Source organism: Octodon degus, unplaced genomic scaffold (genome assembly GCF_000260255.1).
Source record: "Octodon degus isolate 3935 unplaced genomic scaffold, OctDeg1.0 scaffold00061, whole genome shotgun sequence".
Taxonomy (NCBI): Eukaryota; Metazoa; Chordata; class Mammalia; order Rodentia; family Octodontidae; genus Octodon; species Octodon degus.
In genome coordinates this window covers 8,036,143-8,056,328 of record NW_004524637.1, presented here as the reverse complement: position 1 = coordinate 8,056,328, position 20,186 = coordinate 8,036,143, and the positions used below count along the sequence as shown (strand labels likewise).

Below are 20,186 nucleotides of genomic sequence, written 5' to 3'. Positions count from 1 at the left end.
AGGAGGAGGAGCAGGAGGAGGAAAAGGAGAGGGAGAAGGAGGAGAAGGAGGAGAAGGAAGAGGAGGAGAAGGAACAGGAGGAGGGGAAGAAGAAGGAGAAGGATGAGGAGGAGCAGGAGGAGGAGCAGGAGGAGGAGGAGGAGAAGGAACAGGAGGAGGAGGAGGAGGAGAAGGAGGAGGGGGAGAAGGAGAATGAGAAGGAGGAGGAGGAGCAGGAGGAGGAGGAGCAGGAGAAGGAACAGGAACAGGAGAGGAGGAGGAAGAGCAGGAGCAGGAGGAGGAGGAGAAGAAGGAGGAGGAAGAGAAGAAGGAGAAGGAGCAGGAGCAGGAGGAGGAGGAGGAGCAGGAGAAGGAGCAGGGGCCGGAGAAGGAGCAGGAGCAGGAACAGGAGGAGGAGCAGGAGGTTCCACTGCACCAACAGATAACTGTGACTCTGCTAGCAATGGTGCAGGTTGTCCCACACAGTGACCCTCCTCCTCCTCGTCTTCCTCACAAAACCAACCAGGAAGATTTTCAAAGTTAAGTACAGGTTAATTTATTTTTCTTTGTATTTTGCATTTTCTTTATTATTTTGTATTATATTGCAGTATTGTGATCATTTTTATTTTTATTATTTGGAGTTGTGCATGAATCACCCGAGTTTCCACTCCTTCTTATGGGTAACTTCACTTCGATACACAGGTGCTTCGGTGTACAAGCAGGTCTCTGGAATGAACGCTTACCCAGGTTTTGCTGTGCTTTCCAATCCAGAGCCACGTATGTGGGCCCAGCCTCTGGCCACAGAGGGTGGGGTCTGTGTCCTTCAACCCAAGCGCTCAACAGGCCGGAGAAGGAGCAGGAGCAGGAACAGGAGGAGGAGCAGGAGCCCCTTCCAGCTGCTCCCTGACCACAGATGTCTTGGTGGCTGTTGGTCACCCAGTCACTATGCGCTGGTGACACTGGAAGCCCTGAAGTGAAGCTGACCTGTGGCTGCTGCGGGCCCTGCCTAGAAACAGTCTCCGTCACCCGAAAAGCCCATGTGCAGGGACATGGTGCGCACCAGGACTGGGACGGCGCAACAGCTGCCACGCGTGGCAGGGCTCCCGTGGGAGCAGAATCGCACCCGCCCCTGCAGAGCTCAGCACCCACCCCCACGTCCCTGCCTGGCTTCTCACGGGGCCCCGTGGAGTCCCAGCCCTGCCTTTGTCTCCGCAGACTCAGGTTCTTTTTCCTGCAAGCCAGGAGCTTGGAGCTGGAGCGACAGCGAGGACTGTGTCTTCCTTTCTCTGTGTTGTGCTCTGCCTTTTCAGTTTCTCTTCGCTTTTCCCTTTCCTGTCAGATCTTTCCTGGTTCCTGGGGATTTACTTCTCTCTTTTTCTCCCCCAAAGTTGTTAATTGCTAGGATGTGGCTTCGCTCTGAAGCTGGAGAGACCGGGTTGTCTCCGTCCCGCCTCTGCTCCACTTCCACAGCCGTGTCTCTCAGCCCACACAGGTGGCTTCATGAATGCTCCAGCGAAGTGTGGCTGGACAGTTCGCATACCTTCGACCCATTCTACCCTGTGTCGTGTCCTGAAGGGTGAGTCATGCGTACTACACCATGTTGGCTCCTTTCTGAGCTTTGAATGTGTCCCTCAAGTCTATGCGTTGGAAATTTAATCCCTAAAGGCATGTGTTAGTGGTGCTGGGAGGTGATGGGGGCTCATCCCTCATGAGTGAGCTCGTCCGTGGGTGGATGGATAACTGGGTTATTCCTGAGTGACTGTTATACAAACAAATGCTCTAGCCCAGGCTGGTGTGCCCCATGTCACATGTGATGCCCTGTGCCATGTCTTGATCTAGCAGGAAGGCTACCACCAAATGCCAAGCAGGTGCTGGTGCTGCGCTCTGGGCCTTCCTACAGAAGATGGACTAAGAACGTCCTTACCAAGTGGCCTCCGGGCGGGTCCTGTCAACAGGAGGCACAGTGGAGGTCAGGAGCACTCAGAGGGGGCTGGCTCTTCTCGTGCTTTTCCCACCTGCTGCTAGAGCTCTTGCTTCTCTTTTTATAGAAAGGGCCTTGCAGTGTAGTTCTGGCTGTCCTTGAACTCACTGTGTGGCCTAGGGTAGCCTCGAATGTGCAGCAGTCCTCCTGGCTCAGCCTCCTGAAGGTGTTGCATCTCTTGCTGCCTCTTTCTTCAGCCTCCTGGAGCTGCTTCTAGGCAGCTCTAGTTGTCACTGAGCTCTAGGAACAGATTTCTTGCCCTGTTCTCCACTCCCAGGCCTAAGGATAGCAGCATATCCTTGCTTGTTTCCTGGTACCTTGTTCCTGTTCGTTCCTTTAGCCCGGTCTATACGTCATGCAGTCCCTCCATCGAAGGTTCTTCATTTAAACCATCTGGTGCAGATTCTAATTTATGTTGGAAAAACTGAAAAGCACTGAACTAGGTTCACAAGTTGGTTCACATGGTGCACAAACACCACCTAGAAATGTGGGGCATCTCAGGGTCACTTAGGAGTAGCCCGAAGGGGTGCAGGGAAGGAAACACGGGACTCAGCATGAGAAACCTTGAAGTTGTGCCTCTGATTGTTGACAGAGCTGTGAATTTGATACTGACTTGGCCATGTGCCTGAGGATTTAGAAGAAATATGATTGAAGAGTGGCAGCAGGAAGCTCCAAGGAGCTGTGAGCGTGATGTTTTGCTCCCCACAAGGCATTTTAGCAGAAGAGGCTGCAGAGAGAGCAGGGGACAGAGTGAGCTGATGCAGGGACATTAGCCCTGCCCCCAGCAGTCCCTGCTTGCAAATGGGTCCACACATGTAATGGGCGAGTTCACTGCTGAACTGAACGCTGGCCCCAAGAGGTCAGGGCTGGTGGCTGGAAGCTGTCACCCTCACCTGATTGGAAAGGCGGCGGTGTGTTTGTCAATATCCTGAAAAGAGGAGGCAACTCTGGACTACATAGGTGGGCTCTCAGTGCTGTTATAAGTGGTTTTGTGAGAAGGAAATCTACGCAGGGAAAGGGCAGATGGTGGGTGCAGACAGAGGCTGTGATTAGGGTGCTGCGGGTCAGGAGTCGGCAGCCACTGGAAGAGAGGAAGGGAAGGAGGGACTCCCAGCTTTGGTTTGGAGTCTTGGGTTCCAGAATTGGAACAGAATACATTTCTCTTATTTTAAGTCAGCCATTTTGTGGTCATGTGTTACAGCTGCCACAAAAAACTAACACACGCAGGGAGGCAGTCTATGGGCTGACACAGTGCAGATTTCTCAGCCAGGCTGATCTAGCCCGTGCTTCTGCTGGGTGCCAGACCTGCCCAGGGCTGAGCCACTGCTGGCCTTGGATGCCTGAGACAGGCACTCAGTGCTTCCTGCTCTGGGGCGTGTGATGCATCACTCCGACTACGATAACGCCCTGAAGTGGAGTCGCTGGCGTCTTCCCCCAGCCGGGAACTCGTTGAAGGCTTTAGACAACAGTATCATAGGCCCGCAGAACACCGCTGCATGTCCAAAAGATCACTTAGAAACAGGAGAAATAGGGCAGCGGTGCTCGACCCTGGGATTTCATTCTCTGTGTGTTACTTGGGGCAGGATAACTGCACTAGCAAGGCTTGACGCGGCATTACATACCTCCCCTACTTCATGTTGCATGTATCAACCACGATACGTCATCTCTCTTACCCTTCCTATATGACCTAAGGCATATTAATAGTGGTCATTTCTAATCTAGTCTTTAGTATAAAGGATACCAAGGTGGGACTATAGGTAGTTAGAGGTAAAATGAAAAATATCACTAAGCATACAGTGAATAGACTTTGAGTTCTAATAGACCTTTCTCTTAGGAAAAGCTGAACATGTTTTTGTTTATATGAGATCCAGTTGTACTGTTCTCAGGTGGATGGGATATGTTGCGTTTTTCCTCTGGCTTTTGTTCAGAAGTCACACATGGGCAGACGAGTGTGGATCTTGGGTAGCCTCCCAGCAGACTGTGCCCATAATTTTTACGCCTGGCAGCCTTTCACACCCTGTGTCACCTCGAGGGTTGTGTGCTCAGAGCTACCTTTCTAGGCCTGCTTGTGGCCAGAGTTCTGGATCTTCGGTGCTTACAGAGCTTCCAACAATGAAGGGCACTTGTCCTTTTGGAGGAAAAGGCAGCCACACAGCCCCGACTGCACACCGGCAGTGGCTGGGTTCCAGGATCTATTATTGATCACTGTCCTCCTTACTGTGGAGCAGGAGTGGTGTCATTGGTGGTGGCAGCAATGGCAGCAGCAGTTTCCTGGCCTGTGCCCAGCCAAGTGGCCCTCACATAGATGACGGGATGTCGTGGCAGCTCCTCAGGTCTCCTCCTGACTCACCCCATTAAGTAAAGCGCGTAATTTCACCTATAAAGCCCTTTGTGCGTGGAAACTTGCTCCCACACTGAATACCAAGTATTAGAGGGAAATATCAAGAAAATTTGCAGGACTTAAATGAAGTGTGCTCTAACATAAAAATGCCCTTCTCACCCCGCAAGAGCAGTGAAATGCTGTCTAGGCCCATTGTTCTAAAATCTTGTCTTTGTTCTGGCTTTTTCCTTGCTGCGGCCCAGTACTTTTCTGAAATATTAAGGAAATGTCTCTCAGTATTTGGAGGAGTGGCAGATACTTGGCCTAACTTGGGTACTCACACATCCTGTCAGCCCCTTTATTCCTAGGCCTCTTCTATCTTATTTTGGACTTGAAGAACCTAAGACAATTTCTCAGATGTAAATAGTTTATTTGCCAGTTAGTTCTGGCAATCTGGAATGAATGTGTGAGAATGAATGGAGGAAGAGGGAAAGCCAGTAAATAAGGAGTATACGTCAGTCTGGTTGTTGCTGAGAGCCACTGCGGTACAATTCAGCTGGAAAGCATAGAGACTCTAAAGAAATCTCCGTGGCAGCTGGGAGGCCAGAGACTGCCTCTCTCCAGGCGCCTGTCGCCCCTTGGCTGATCTGGGCAGTGTTACTGCACCCCGCCCCTTGCTTCTGAGATGTTCAGACTCTCAGGCTAGGCAGCCCTGAGAAGGGAAACAAAACGAATTAGCAAAGCTGAGCCTGAGAGGAGACAGTCTCGGTGGTGAGGGGACTCCCGTCGCGGCGCTGAAGTGACAGTGGGCTGAGGAACGCGGTTCTGGGCACCCAAGACTTCTTGGGCCATACCTAGCTCTGAAGAATCCCTCCCTGCTTTTGTTTGTTTGTTTGTTTGTTTTGTTTTAAGATCATTTACCTTCTGGTTTGTAGTGAACTCTCTAGCGCACATAGCTGCTGAGAATAACCTCCAAACTCTAAGCTCCTTGTGTTGTCCAGTTTTTTAAACATCACTGAGGGGATGTGATTGTTAGCTGGATGCTTAGAAGTTTCTTCTGAGGATATTTTATGTATCATGATTAGGTTTAACAATTAAAATATAACAGATACAAACCTACACACATAACACCGAAAACATACAGAATCTGAAAATGAAAATCAACACTGCTTGCTCTGCTCCTCTCTGTCCTCAGTTTTGTTTCTCAGAAGTAAGCACTTAAACTATTTACAGTTCTAATTCTTTGGACAGCCTTTTATTTATACTTCCAAGTATCTTTTTTTCTGGCACTCTATATTTCCGGGCGACAAATGCTGTATGTATTCCTTAAGTTGCCAGCTGGAGACATTATGTATTGAGATCACTATGGCAGACGAGCACTGTTCAGGAGTCCCGCTCCCCTTCTGGAAGCACACATGATGGACTCTGCGTTCTTCCATGAGCTATAAGCACCTTTTGATGATAATGCTTTGTAATATATAGCGTGCCTCTGCCTTTCATTTCTCTAAGTTTCCCCACCCAATTCCTCTCCTGTATTTTATTTTTAATGTTACATGCCGGGAAGATAATGATCACATTCTATTCTGCTCTCAAAACGAAGCCTCCCATGTTTTGTCTTCATTATTCTAAAAGCTGAAAGTCAATAAAACACATTTCTGTTACTTAAACCGGAGCAAAGTGCTGCGCTGTGACTACCGTCTGTTCCTTGTTTCTGTTTTCCTTAGATGTTTGGATTGCCGTTTCATTTTCTCTGATCCTGTTTTCCAGGATCTCAAATACACTATAACATCAGTGCCACCTGTCTGGGGTCCAGGCATGTCCCCCGCCAGGACACGATGCTGCTGTCACGCGGGCCCTGCGTGGCTGCCTGGGCGACCCCGCACTGTCCGCAGGGGGCGAAGCTGCCGCTTGTGGGATCCGCGTCTTCCTGGTTTATTCTCTCGTTGTTCTGGCTGACAGACAAACAAAGACAAATTTCACGGGTGGTGTACTTTCGGAATATTTACATCCGTCTTTATTCTTCACAGGTGCTGTATTTGGCTGAGTGATAATTCTAGAATAAACATCAGTTTCTTTTTCTTAGAGGTTTTGGAAGACATCTCCATTGTCTTTCCATAGCTAGCACTGTTCGCAAAATAAAATCAAGTACGAGTCTGCTTTTCAGTTGTCAGTGACTTGTTTTCCCCTAATTAGCAACTTTTCGTTTTCCTCAGTTTCTAAAATTTCCCAACAAATTTTAAAGTATGATTTTGCTTAGTACATTCTACTATGAACTTGGAAGTCTCTTGAATTAAGAAGTGCTTTTCTTCACGTGGCTGTGGGGTGTGCCTGCAATCCCTCCACAAGTTTGAGCTCAACCCAGGTAGCTTAATGAATATTGAGACCCTGTCTTGAAATAAAGAATAAAAAAGGGCCGGAGCACCACCGCAGGAGCATGACGGAGGTTGTAGATTTCTTTCAAAGGCTCCCTGAGCCCGTCGACTAGACAAGATGAGCAAAGCTCACCCTCCCGAGCTGAAAAAATTTATGGACAAGAAGTTATCATTGAAATTGAATGGTGGCAGACATGTCCAAGGAATATTGCGAGGGTTTGATCCCTTCATGAATCTTGTGATAGATGAATGTGTGGAGATGGCAACTAGTGGGCAACAGAACAACATTGGAATGGTGGTAATACGAGGAAATAGTATCATCATGTTGGAAGCCTTGGAACGAGTTTAAATGACTGCTCAGCAGAAAAATTCATGCCCCTCCTCCAAGTGCTACTTTCACTGACTGAAGATTGGGTCATACACATTTTCATATATTAAATTTTTGTTAAATAAACTTTTGTAATAGTCAAAAAAAAAAAAAAAAAAAAAAAAAAAAAAAAAAAAAAAAAAAAAAAAAAAGGGCTGGAGATGTAGCTCAGTGCAAAGGCTGTCGGTTCAATCCCTAGTGCAAGCTCCCAAATCCTCAAATGCATTTCCATTCTATTAAGAAAAATTCTCTTCTATTATTCCTACAGTATCTTCTCCTTCCGTCCTCTGTTTAATTCTCCTAAGCATAGCATTTCTCCTACCACCTCTATACTTTTTAAAAATCTTGTTATTATTTTGCTTTCCTATATTGTGGACATGTTCTTGATTGTGTATTCTGATCATGCTATTTAATTATGTTATCAATTACATTTTAAAAAACATTCATGACCTTGTTGCTTATCTGCCCTATAGAGCCTTTAAAAATGATCTGCCTAGGGGCGCTGGGGTCTGAGCCACCACGCTGTGTGCGCTGGGTGAGCACTGTGTCATTGTGCTACGCCCCATGCCCGCCTTATTTTTTTTTCCAGAAGAAACATACTTTCAAATATTTATAAAAATACATAATTGAAGAACTTTTCAGATATTTTGTTCCTGGAATTGCCTTTGTTTCCTGTAGGGTTAGTGTATCAGTGCGCCTGTCTTGACTTTTGGTCTCGCAAGGGCTACCTAGCTCAGCTCGCCTTCACATTTGAGCATGACACACGCAAGGGCTGGCTTGGAGGTGCCTGACGCTGGCAGGGGAGCTGGCTGGGAAGCCGTGCTCCTGAGGACAAGCGCTGGGGGTCCCTGGGGTGGGAGCTTTCCTGATGACAAAACGAGGGCAACGGTAGTTGGGGCACATCTATTCTTTTGCCATGATTTTTTGAGAGAAAATCTTTTCCTTATTCAATGAGGATATGAGCAATGAGCAATTAACCATTATTTTAATGGTGTGAATTTAGCAGATGAGGGTAGGGGAAGGGAGCTGGTGGTGTGAGCATTTTATACACAAGCTTTCTGTCATGGCTTGGGGTTTTTGTAAGGTGAACAATACAGTATAGGACACATTTTGTAATAGTATTTTATAACGAATCACCCAAGAATCACATACTACAAGAGCAGGCAATCTATCCACACACTAAATACTAACGAACCCAGCTGAGGGCCTAGAGCTTATAGTAAGGCCTCCCACCAGGCCAACTGGAGGCCGAGAGCCCACCACAAAATCCCATGCAGGCCAGAGTCACGGATCTGTGCTGGGAAGGCCAAAGGTCAGTGATGGAAGCTGGGAAGCCCATGCCAGGATGAAGGATCTGTGCCAGCAGGCTGAGGGATCTGAACTGGAGCCAGAAAATAATGCTCAAAGTAAGCGCCAGAGCTCCCCCAACGGTACCACAGCCACCGTCAGCAACAGTGAGGTCCCGAGCTCCTCCAGTGATGAGGAAAACCGAGTTCCCATCAGGAAAGCCAGCGCAACAAGCTTCTCACGAGGCTGAGTAGGGCACCATCTTCCCCTCCGGAGCCAGGAAGCCATGTTCAAGATGAGGACCCGAGCTCCTCCAAAGTGCACTGGGAAAGTCAGCATGACAAGGTCCTCCAGCAGGACAGCCCGAGAGAACCAGCAGCTTCCAGCCACTCCAAAAGCTGCTGCAGACAGCATCCCTAGCCGCGTTTCAACAGCGTGTCTGTTCTGCCTTTCTGCTGCTGGTAAGAGCGCTCGGGAGTCCTGCCCCACTCAGCACTGCGCTAGTTTAATTCAGCTGGTGTAAGAAGCTGACCACCTGTTAGAAATCCACTACACTTTCCAAAACCTGTTTGTTTTCAGTCCAGCTTCTCAGGCCTGCCACTTTCCTAAGGGTTTTGGTGGGAGACCTATTGTCTCCTTCGCTTAGCTTTCCGCTGGTGCTGGTAACTTGGGGAGGGCTCCTGTACCGGTTGATCATTTGTTAAATTAAGCACCCCTTTCTAAGTCTTCCAGAAGTTATTCTTTTTTGGTACTGGGGATCGAACTCAGGATTCTGTGCTTGTGAAGCAGGCGTTGATGCCGCGGAGCTATCTCCCCAGCTTCTAGAAGGCTATTGCTCTCGCTTACGCTGTGGCTCTTTGATGTTCTCCCCATTCTGCTAAGCTTTTACTGTCTTTTTTGGGACAGCATTCAGAGGTACAGAAAATAAGTGAGTGAGCTGCTTTCGTGGTCCTGGAAACATTCTTGAACCAAGGGCAATTCAAAGCTGAGCCTTGTCACTTTGAATGAGTTACATGGTCTTTCTAGGTCTATTTTTTAATATGTAAAATATGGACAATGATATCTAGCTCAAATTGTTAACATATGAAAAATAAACTGTTTAGTACAGCCCATAGGACTGTATAAGAAATGGGTATTGAGGGCCGGTGAGATAGTTCAGTGGTTTAAAGTGCCTGCTTAGGCAAGCTTAGGCAGCCGCAGGGGACCACGGTTTGATTCCCGGCACCACATGCCACACCAGACCCACCCTCAGAGTGGGCCGAGCCGGCAAAAAGGGGGGGGCATTTTGTTGCCTATTTCTTAGCATAGTCTTAATGATCCATTTATCCACAGATCTGGTAAAATTATTTCCTTTTTATTTTTAATTTATTTTGTGGAAATCATAGGGAGGCCAGGTAGTTTGAAGGTCTACTGTTCTTTCTACAGTCATAAGAAGAGAGTGGACCCCAACTGCAGGCCAGTGACAGGGGGTCTCTGAGAAGCTCGAAAGTAATGACCAGCGTGCTGCCCGTGCTTGCCCAGGTCTGCTCCAGGCTATTTTCTAGTCCTAAGTGATTCACAACCTGGTTTTATGTTCATGTTCAAAAAGGGTTATGCTCCTTCACCCCAGCGAGAAAAATACTATTCATTATTCAAGTCAATGGCAATATTTTCTTCTATTTATAGTTTAAAGCATTCTCTCTTTTTTTTTCCTGAGGAGATTTGACTGACCCTGTCAGATACAAAAGTTATATTTTTAGTTATATAGGTCTTGCTTTAATTTGGTCTTAACCATCCAGCAGAAAAGTATAACCACTTGGTATAAAAAGTAATGCCATATGAATATGCTGAGCTGTAAAAGGCTCAAGCCAACTGACTTGTCTCGCGAGTCAACACGTGGGTTAGTGACCTGGAGGAGGAATGGGGATGAACAGGACAGGGCAAGAGATACAAGAGATGGAGACAAGACAGGATATTGATCAAGTCTTGTTTATTGAGGAAGTGAGCAGGGTCTAAATAGCCGTGTAGCAGAAGTAGTGGGCGGCACTAGTTGCAGATTGGTAGCAAAGGTCCGGGACCACAGGAAGATGCCAAGGCAAGCAGGGATTGGTGCTGCAGCATTTCTTGCCCAAATAAGGGAAAGTGTAAGAGGAGTGTTCCATCACCCCCCACAGCCAACAACTTCTGACAATTGCCAGCTCTGCTGATAACCCACAACTACCATGGCCTATTGGACTATATTAGGATATTTTGCTGAATTCAGGTACCTACAATATCTGAGCTGGTGTTGAGTATGGAAAGATCCTTTAAAGACTTCTCCAAATACAGCTTCTCTAACAGCAATGGAACACCCATCTCTGACAAAACAAAACAAAAAAAGTGGGCTATAAATGAAAGACCATTTTGTAGTGAAAAAAATATATGTATATGTATATACAAAATAGGATAGATATAGAGCTACTTTCTTTTAGTTCAATGAGAAGAAAGGATTGTATTAATATTGTTTAGACAAGATATGTCCACATCTTGTCCTGTGAATAACTACTACGAAGACAACAATATGCAATGTATTAATTATTGTAACTGTCCTACTAACTTGTTTGTCTCATTGCTATTTCTTTCTCATTAAATAAAAAATTTAAAAAAATAAATTTTTGGTATAGCATAAAAAAAGCATTCTCATAAAATAGCTTTGTTACTGTGAGAGGATTTTAGCCCCTCTCTTACAAATTGATTGCTTTAGGTAATTTGAAGGGAGCACAATACACTGTGTAGTAGCTACTTAGTAAAGAATTCAGTGTATGTTATTTATACACAATAGTTTGGTGGTATAAATTTGGAGTCTCCTTAGAAAATATATATAATGAGATGCAAATAATAAAATCTCATTTGCAGAGGGAAATTTTTCAATTAAGGAGTAGTTAGGACATTAATTGTACTCTGCTGTCATGATATTGTTGATTGTGGATTTGTAAACTATAATTTGAACACAGTTTCTAAATAAAGTACAAAAACAGTCAAATTTTAATAGCAAAACAAGCAGAAGGAACTTTCCATATAGCTATTAGGAATTCATTTGTACTTATAATACAGTGGAGGAATAGCTGTAATTAGAATGGCAAGAGAGATAATCAGATTAAGGGCTCATGGTCAGGCACTGTAACAATAATAGAAGTTAATGACTTTAAATCCAGGGGGGCCTGTCATGGATCCCTGGCTTGAGGGATACTATGAACAGCTTGCCCTTCTCTGCATTATCTCCGAGTTTCCTACAATTTAAATAGAAGCATTTAAAAGCTATCTACCAGCTGGGCATGGTGGCGTATATCTGTACTCCTTGGGAGACTGAGGCAGGAGGACCACTTGAGTCGAGAGTTCAAGGCCAGCCAGGAAAACATAGTGAGATAATTCACACCTCAAAAATTCATTATCTAAATGATGTTGAACTAAGCAGCTACTGAAGTTTTCATGCTGTTGCTAATGTAATAAATTTCTTTGAGGGCCGGCCAAATAGCTCAGCAGATTAAAGTGCCTGCAAGCAGGTGCAGGGGGCGGGGGTTCGATCCCGGCCTACTGTGCTGGTCCTGCCCCCCAGGGTGCGCTGAGATTGCAATTGAGACTGGGCCTAGTGGTGCACACCTGTAATCCCAGCTCTTGGGAGGCTGTAAACAGGAGAATCACTACGAGTTGGATCTAGTAGTGAGACCCTGAACACTCTGCAGACCCTTCCCTAAAATACAAAAAATATAAACTTCTTTGAAAATTTTCATGTAACATTTTCATTACAAATCATAATTTTAAAAAACATAATTCATTTTAAGAGCAATTTTACTTCTGCAGCAAAGCTAAGCAGGCAATAGAGAGGGTTCCATGTACTCACTGTTCTGCTCCTGGACAGCTTCCATTCATTTCTAGCAAGTCAGTTATTGCTCAGGTTGACGGTTGGCTTCAGGCCTGCCGGCTGGCACTGTGTGGATACCACAGGCTCTGGCCATTGTGCGGTGGCATGTGCCCACTGTCATAAGGTCACACGCAGCCTCACCACCCTATAAGATCCTCCGCGCTCTGCCACTTCCTCACGCTTCCTCCTTAGCCCTGGTAGCCACTGGTCTTGCGGCTGGCTCTGTCCCTACACCTTTCTCATGTCTCCATGGATGCAGCCACACTGTGGGAAGCAGGCTGCACAGCCTTTCTGACTGGCCACTTTCACTGAGGAGTATGAAAATCCCTCCCACCTTTTTGCGGTTCTGTAGCCTGATCACCTTCGCCACTGGCCAGTGTCCTTCGCCGGGTGTGCCGCCGTGTACTGATCGAGGCACCTACTGGAGGACGCCTTGCTTGCTTCCGAGCTGTGGCAATGACAAATAAAGCTGTTGGGCATATCTGTGTTCAAAATTTTGCGTGGATAACTGAACTATGAGCAGTGTGATTGCCAGAGCACATTAGTCTCGCGAGGAGCGGCCGCCTGACCTCCACAGTGGCTGTCCCACGCTGCCTTCTCACCAGAAGGAAAGCGTTCCCGAGGCTCCCCACCCTCGGCACCACCGGGTCTGATCAGCGTTTGGGACTTTTGCCCACCTGCCCACTAGGTGTACAGTCCTGTCGCATTTTAATTTGCGTGTCCCTCATGACATGTTGTGATGCGTCTTGTCACACGCTCATTTGCTTTGTGTCTTTTCTCTGGTACGGTTCCTATTTGCGTCTTTTGCCCATTTCTCAACTGAGCTACTCATTTTCTTATTGTTGAATTCTAAGAGTTTTTCGTGGATGATGGGTAGTAGGCTTTATCATATATGCCTTTAACAAATGTTTTTTTTTTTCTCAGTCTGTGACCTGTCTTCTCAGTCTCTTGATCAATCATATTGCTGAATCCAATAATTCATCAATCCTTAACACCTATAACCAGGACAAAACATATTCAAAATTGTCGCATTCTTCTTAGAGATAAATGGTGGTCTTAGAAACCTATTAGTTATAACAGTGATAGACTATGACTACAGCAAAGTGCCTGAGTCCTGGGATAGTCACAGATGTTTAGAATTAATCACTTGCTGGTAATGTTTTTCATTTAGACACTGGTGAATCAGCTTTTTATGTCACTATGGTGTCATAGATTAGGCTGAAGGGAGAGAAAGAGGAATTCTCTTTTAAAATGAAAAGTTGAGGTAGTTTAACACCATTTTTCACTTTTATCTTTAAAATTCAAGTCACTTGCCAACTTCCTAATAATAGCTGTCCAAAGGGTAAGATTACTTACTGCTGTTGCTGTTTTACACTTATTCATCCAGCTGGATTTTACTACAGCTCATAGAAATGTTTATTATAACTGGTGAAGCATCTTAGCTAATGTTGTCTTCAATCATGATTGCAGTTACTTAGTTAGGAGACACTAGGTCCTCGTACCAAGGAAAGCCCCAAGTTCTCCAGGTCTGTGTGGCAAAGCTTCCTGATTGTCACCAGCGGTCCCTCCCCTTCACCTTCCGGGCCTCACACCCCTCAGGTCCCTTCCAGTGACTGAGGGTGACTCAAGAGTGAGTGCCAGCCTGACTAATGGAGCTCTCCTGTAGGAGAAACGGCACCGCCCTCCTCCCTCAGAGGTACTTGGCTAACAGTGTTGCATAATTATGCGGGACTTTATGTTGTGCTCCTTTGGAAAAACCTGCTCTGCTGAAGTGGACTGTGCTTAGCACAGGAATACCTCCTAGCGAGAGAGCTGCTAAGACTCGGGATGTGCTACTACACACCCAGCTGGCCCATCTGACTGACAGAGTACAAAACCAGGTGCGCTGGGGACAGCCCCGGAGCAGAGGGGTGTGCAGTGGGGTAGAGACGGACGCAGGCCTGCGCTGACATGCATTGACTGGGGTTACACTAGCCCTTGCTGAGGAATGGGGACAAGGACACTCAGTTGTTTAGACAGACTTCCTGCAGAAGACTGTAGCCTGCGGATTCATAGCAGATACAAAGAAAGCAAGGTTGTTCTGTGCTGGTATCATTTTGGCAAAAAGATGGTGAAATTTTGTTTCCACAAAGATACAGATCCACCTAAAACAATTAAAAAGTACAAAACAATTACATTCACACTTGTCAAACTGTGTTCAAATTAAACAAGCATGACTTCAGAGATACAGAGGGGAACCCATGGCTAATACACCCTTGGAAACACAACTCCAGCCCCCAGCTGTAGGGGATTCTGTTGCCTTGGTGACTGACAGTGTGAGAGGACCAATCAGTGAAGACATGGTCTATAAAGGAGAACACCACTGACGCGGTGTGCAACACTGGCAGGTGGGTGGTCCTGCTGGATTACCACGCTTCCTGGGCCACCCACTTGTTCAGAGCTCTACACACCCTTCTGTGCTCCAGGGTGACTTGATTGGCTGCAGGCTGGGGCATAACTACAGGGAGCAGTATCCACTTGGATATTTTCATGGATCACCGAGCCACAGAATCTTCACAGCGTGTGGCAGGTTTAAGTAGCAGGTTCCTGTTACACGTGCTAAGTGGTTAGGGAGGGTGGGCTTGGGGCCAGTTGGCCAAGGTGTAGTTCTGGCTCTGACACCCTTGGGCTCTGACCCATGGGCAGTGTCATTCCCTTGCACCTCAGTTCTGAAGGATACAGTCAGGAGTCCCTGAGCTGCCCCAAACCTAGCAAGGATAAAATGCTCAATAAATAGTACTGTTATCACAGAGTCGCTATATTATTTATTTATGTTATTACCATGACAATAATAGCACCTTGTCGTACAATTGTAAAGTTCTATAATAGTAATTTGGGCCTGTAACTTGTTTCACTTTCCTCCACACTTAGCAGTTGTCACACCAAGCAGGGCCTGCCCTCTTCGGCTCGCACAGTACCACATGCCAGTGCAGCGCAGGAAAGGCATCACCTGTGTTAGGGTTGGGCTGGGAGCCTGTTTTATGCAGTGGCTCTGGGGACACCTGATGATTCTATCACAGCCATGGAGGAGAAGCCTGATTTTCCTATTCATAGACTTATAGAAAGTAGTCACCCCGATCTGATGAAGTTCTTTATCACTGTGGGGGTGGAGTAGTAACTGCTTCTAAGTATGGGGAAATACACAGCATTGGCACTAGAAAGAGGCAGAAAAACTTAGGTATAACCACAGGTAGCTCAGTATTTTTTATAGATTTGTTAGTATAAGCTAATATATTACTTCAAGTGACATCTGATATGTAATTCATACATGCCTCTAAAGATGCATGGACAGGTCTATGGAATCATATTACTGCCTGAAATTAACTAATTTTTCAAAGATTCCGGCTGGGCATGGTGACTCACGCCCAGGACTTGGGAGGCTAGGCAGAAGGGCTGCAAGGTCAAGGCTGTCATGGGTTACATAGAGAGCCCAAGGCCAGTCTAAATTATACAGCGAGACGACCTTGTCAAAAAAAAAAAATCAAACATTCATTTTTAAACAGATTTAATGATGATTAAAAGATAACAATTTATATAATATTATCCTTTCATATTCAAATTTTAAATGAGATATTTTCTAGTTGTAACTTAAACTTACATAAATAGGGAATAGTAATATCATTTTGGAAATGTAAGACATTTCCTCCATTTCCCAATCAAAAGCATGTTTCCCAGATAAATGTAATTATTATGCATTGCAAACATACACTAATAAAAATCTTGCCTCAAGTGGAAATGATAAAACTCTGGTATGCTTATGCACACCAGATAATGTAAAAAGAATTCTGCCTATCAATTATGGTAATAATAATTTATGCCCTCGGATTCCTGCTGAATGCATTCAACAAATATTTAAGGAAGTCCTTGTATGTATCAATTACTGTGCTAGCCTCGGGAAGGTAAGGACATACATCTCTCATCTCTTACAACTTTGACTTGCAAGAAAGATTGATGAAGAAACTCATGATTAAGTGCTAAAGTTGAGGTTTTAACAAAAGTGAGAGAACTCTTTATAAAACCTCACACTCTGCTTATAAACAGCTTTCATGAATATATATACATACACACATATATTCATATTACACTATGTTAATCATTATATTGGTTCATTTATATTACATTATAATTATTAATATGTTAATACATAGATAAGCATAAATTTACATTTTTAGTAGCCAATGCAGTCTTAGATATGACATTTTATTGGAAACTCTTATTAGCAAGTTAATGAAATAGTACTACTCTATAAACAAACTGAAGAATTGACTGAAACATGTTTGTGGAAATAGAATTAGGAAAGTTACTTAATTAAAAACATATTATTAAAAAAAGACATTATTTTGAGTATGTATATAAAAAGCGGTCAGGGCCCAAGCTGGCAATATTCGGCAATTTCCTATAGGTGGTGATCTGTCCTGTTAGACTCCAAGTTTTCTCTAGTTTATACTGTGTTCTTTAGCAAATGGAATCCCATTCTGCATGTCTAAGGGATAAAGTAGTCAATTCAAAGAAGTATATGATTTGTCAGCTTGTTTCACATCTACTGCAAATAAAGCTATGATTTAATATAGACATGATGCAATTCAAAGGAATATTTAAAAAGTACAGTGAACTTTCACAATTATGCCTGTCAGAGTTGATATGTAGATAGAAGATTGTGGATGTGGTGCTGGACAGTGCACCGGATTTTAATTCATTCCTCTCTATGTAATTGTGGTAGAATGATCAAGTGCCCAACATAGTGGTAGAAGAGAATGGGTAACAAGAGCCTGAGAGTATTGAGGAAACATTTAAATATGTTACAAATAGGAGCTAGATGAGATCAAGTTAAGTCAAGACATGTCGTAATTATTAATTTATGTAATAGTCCCTAACTAGCTTTTGCTGTCCACAAAGAATGGTGACAGTTCACCCTGCTAAGCAAGTTTGCATTTATTACTACTGGTTTAAACTGATAACTATGGGAATGTTCCTGAGGCATATTGTGATATGACACAATTCGCCTGACATCTCTATAGATAGTCTCAAAGATAGTGTTGGATCATGTTCCAAAAGCTTGTTGCTCATTCATTCCTCCGATGTTCTTGTCAAAATGGTGTCACACACAGGCATTAGCACTAGCCTTCCCACAGAACCTGTTGAACCTAGAGTTCACCTGAAATAGAAATAAAAAGTTATCCCAGGACCTAGCCACCAACCAGAATCAAGTGTCTTTCCAAGTCACAATGGTAATTCCATGCCCACGCCCCTGCCCAGTGGGGTGGGAACCCCTTAGCTCCTGGCCTTTGGGTGGAGGCGAGCTCTGCAGCTCCACCAGCCTGAGCAGAACAACTGGAGGCCGTGAGAGAGCACAGAGCAGCCAAAAGGAGAGGGGCTCCCCGGGAGCCTTCCAGTGCATGCCATCTGAGGGCAGAGATGGTGCCTTATTTGTCTTTGGAGAGACATTTGAGAGCCTGGATTTGTCAAAACGAGGCTATTTTAAATGATGGCCATGGTCCGCCTAGGAATAGCTCGTGGCATTAATGCACAATTTATCCCAACAGCACATCGGAGCTTGGACTGCATCTATGAACCAGAACAAAAATGAGCGCCACATTAAAGAATATTCAGACCTTACAAATAAAATCAGCATTCTCTGAAATGACGGGTAGTTGAGAAGCATGAGCTACGCCATCCCCTCTATTACCTGGCTACCTGCTGTGGCTTCTCGACTTGTGCCTTATGTGTTGTCTATCACAGCAAATCTACACAGATCGGCCTCGCAGCAATCCTCTTGTTCTCAGCCTCCCAAGTGCTGGGATTACAGGCGTGTGCCACCACGCACAGTCTCAGTCGCCTCTCAGCGCACCCTGGGGGCGGGGCCGGCACGGCAAACTGGGGATCGAACCCCCAGCCCCTGAGCCTGCCTACGCAGGAACTTTAGTCTGCTGAGCTATGTGGTTGGCCCAGCATTGTATTTTCTTTCTTTCTTTTTTTTTTTTTAAAAAAAATTATTCATTTTAATGGGAAAAAAATAGCAATGAAACAGTTTTGAAACAGGTTAGTAGGATAGTTTCAATAATTAATACATTGTGTGTTGTTGTCTTCACAGTAGTTATTCAGAAGACAAGATGCAGACATGTCTAAACATCCCCAGTTAAGGCAAAATGTTTTCCAGAGCAGTATGAGTTTGTTTTACCTCCCTGGTGTACTGTGAAGTCCTGGTAAACAGGTAGGGTCAGCCAGTGAGACTCAACGTGATGATCTAGTAAGAGAGTGTGTGGCTGCAAAGAAGGGGCAAATGCAATTAGTAGTTTATACAGTTTTTCTGTCTATAGCTAGAAGTCTAGAAGCAGAGAATACAGACTGGTTATGGTAGTCATTTTTAGCAGGTTGAAAATGTTATTCATGTTACTCTTCAAATATTTTTATCTTCCCCCAACCTATCCCATCTTTATGTTTCTGAAGTCTTCTTCACCGTGGAACTATTACATTGATTTTTATATTCTAAATATTGCATTAAAATAGTGGTTGCTTTTGCTTATCTGCTTTCCGTTGGCTGTCCCCTTACATTCTGTGCCACAAAGGCCGCACTCGCCTCAGCCTGCTCTTGGCCCTGCTTTTGCCAGGGGCTGAAGAATCCTCCTTAACTGCAGGTCCACCGAGTATTTGCTACATCTGTCCCTTGACATGCTTCTCAGTGTTCTAAAACTTGACAGTGAGGGAGGCTAGCTCGGAGAACAAGAGCCAGACCGAGCGGAGTCTGTGCCCACCACTGCGCAGGACGCGAGGAGCCCCAGCTCTGGAAGCTGTTCGGCCCTGGAGGCCGTGAAACGTGATTGCGTAGCCCGGATAGCACTTCCGTGCTTAGCTCGGGCTTAACCTTCCACAATGCGGAAGTCAGCGAGCAAATCATACATTCAGCTGGCCTCCTCGTCTTTACCCCTAAAGTGACGTTCGTAAAATCTGCCTTGTTATCCCTCCTGCTGCTACGGGACGACCGAAATGGGAGGGCTGGGTGCGAAAAGGCTTCGCAAGTCACGGGGGTGTGAAGGAGCTTTGTGAGCAAAGCCTGGCAGAGGAGTGCGGCGGCAGCTGCAGAGCCAGAGCACGGCGCCACGGGCCAGAGCTGCGGCGCTCCGGCCACCTGGCCCTCCGCTGCGGCCGCCTGGCCCTCCGCTCTGGCCACCTGGCCCTCCCTGCGGCCACCTGGCCCTCTGCTCCGGCCACCTGGCCCTCCGCTCCGGCCGCCTGGCCCTCCGCTCCGGCCACCTGGCCCTCCGCTCTGGCCACCTGGTCCTCTGCTGCGGGCACGGAGCGGGTCCTGCGGCTCTCCCCTGAGCCAAAGCCTGGCAGAGGAGTGCGGCGGCAGCTGCAGAGCCAGAGCACGGCGCCACGGGCCAGAGCTGCGGCGCTCCGGCCGCCTGGCCCTCCGCTGCGGCCGCCTGGCCCTCCGCTCCGGCCGCCTGACCCTCCGCTCCGGCCGCCTGGCCCTCCGCTCCGGCCACCTGGCCCTCCGCTCTGGCCACCTGGTCCTCTGCTGCGGGCACGGAGCGGGTCCTGCGGCTCTCCCCTGAGCCAGAGACAGAGGAAGATTGGAGCCAGGCCGGGTCTCCGGAGCCAGCGGAGCCGGCAAGGCCGCTCTCTTCCTAGATTTATCTCCAGATCATCAGTCAGGGTAGTCAGGACAAGTCCTCCTAGAAGAGTCTTCTTGTCTTTTGCAAGAGGGTAAAACAATAGGTACTCAGGGAGAGAACAAAGAGAGAAAATTGAGGTGATGCGCCGAGGCGTGGATCGCGGGAGGAGGACCAGCGGAACAGGCCTCTCCGCGCCCCACCGGAGGGTGTGATCTGTAGCCGGATTGCAAGTCAGACCCACCAGGTTTTCCAATTCCAGTTGGTTTTGCCTGTGGTGTCTGATGCTAGTTTAACTAAGAGACAAAGGAAGCAGGGAAACTGTAATGTAAGAATTAGTCATTGATA

General features: G+C 46.2%; 1 protein-coding gene across 1 annotated transcript; it reads left to right on the top strand.

The window, feature by feature from the left end:
- The first annotated feature begins 6,740 nt into the window (after positions 1-6,740).
- LOC111817552 (small nuclear ribonucleoprotein G) lies at positions 6,741-7,117 on the top strand. Its single transcript, XM_023718736.1, has one exon. It carries the CDS (start codon positions 6,771-6,773, stop codon positions 6,999-7,001), a length of 231 nt encoding a protein of 76 aa, XP_023574504.1. The 5' UTR covers positions 6,741-6,770; the 3' UTR covers positions 7,002-7,117.
- The last annotated feature ends 13,069 nt before the right edge of the window (positions 7,118-20,186 follow it).

What these genes read in the sequence shown, in the direction of transcription:
- LOC111817552 (XM_023718736.1), top strand. Translation starts at nt 6,771, where the DNA reads ATGAGCAAAGCTCACCCTCCCGAGCTGAAAAAATTTATGGACAAGAAG.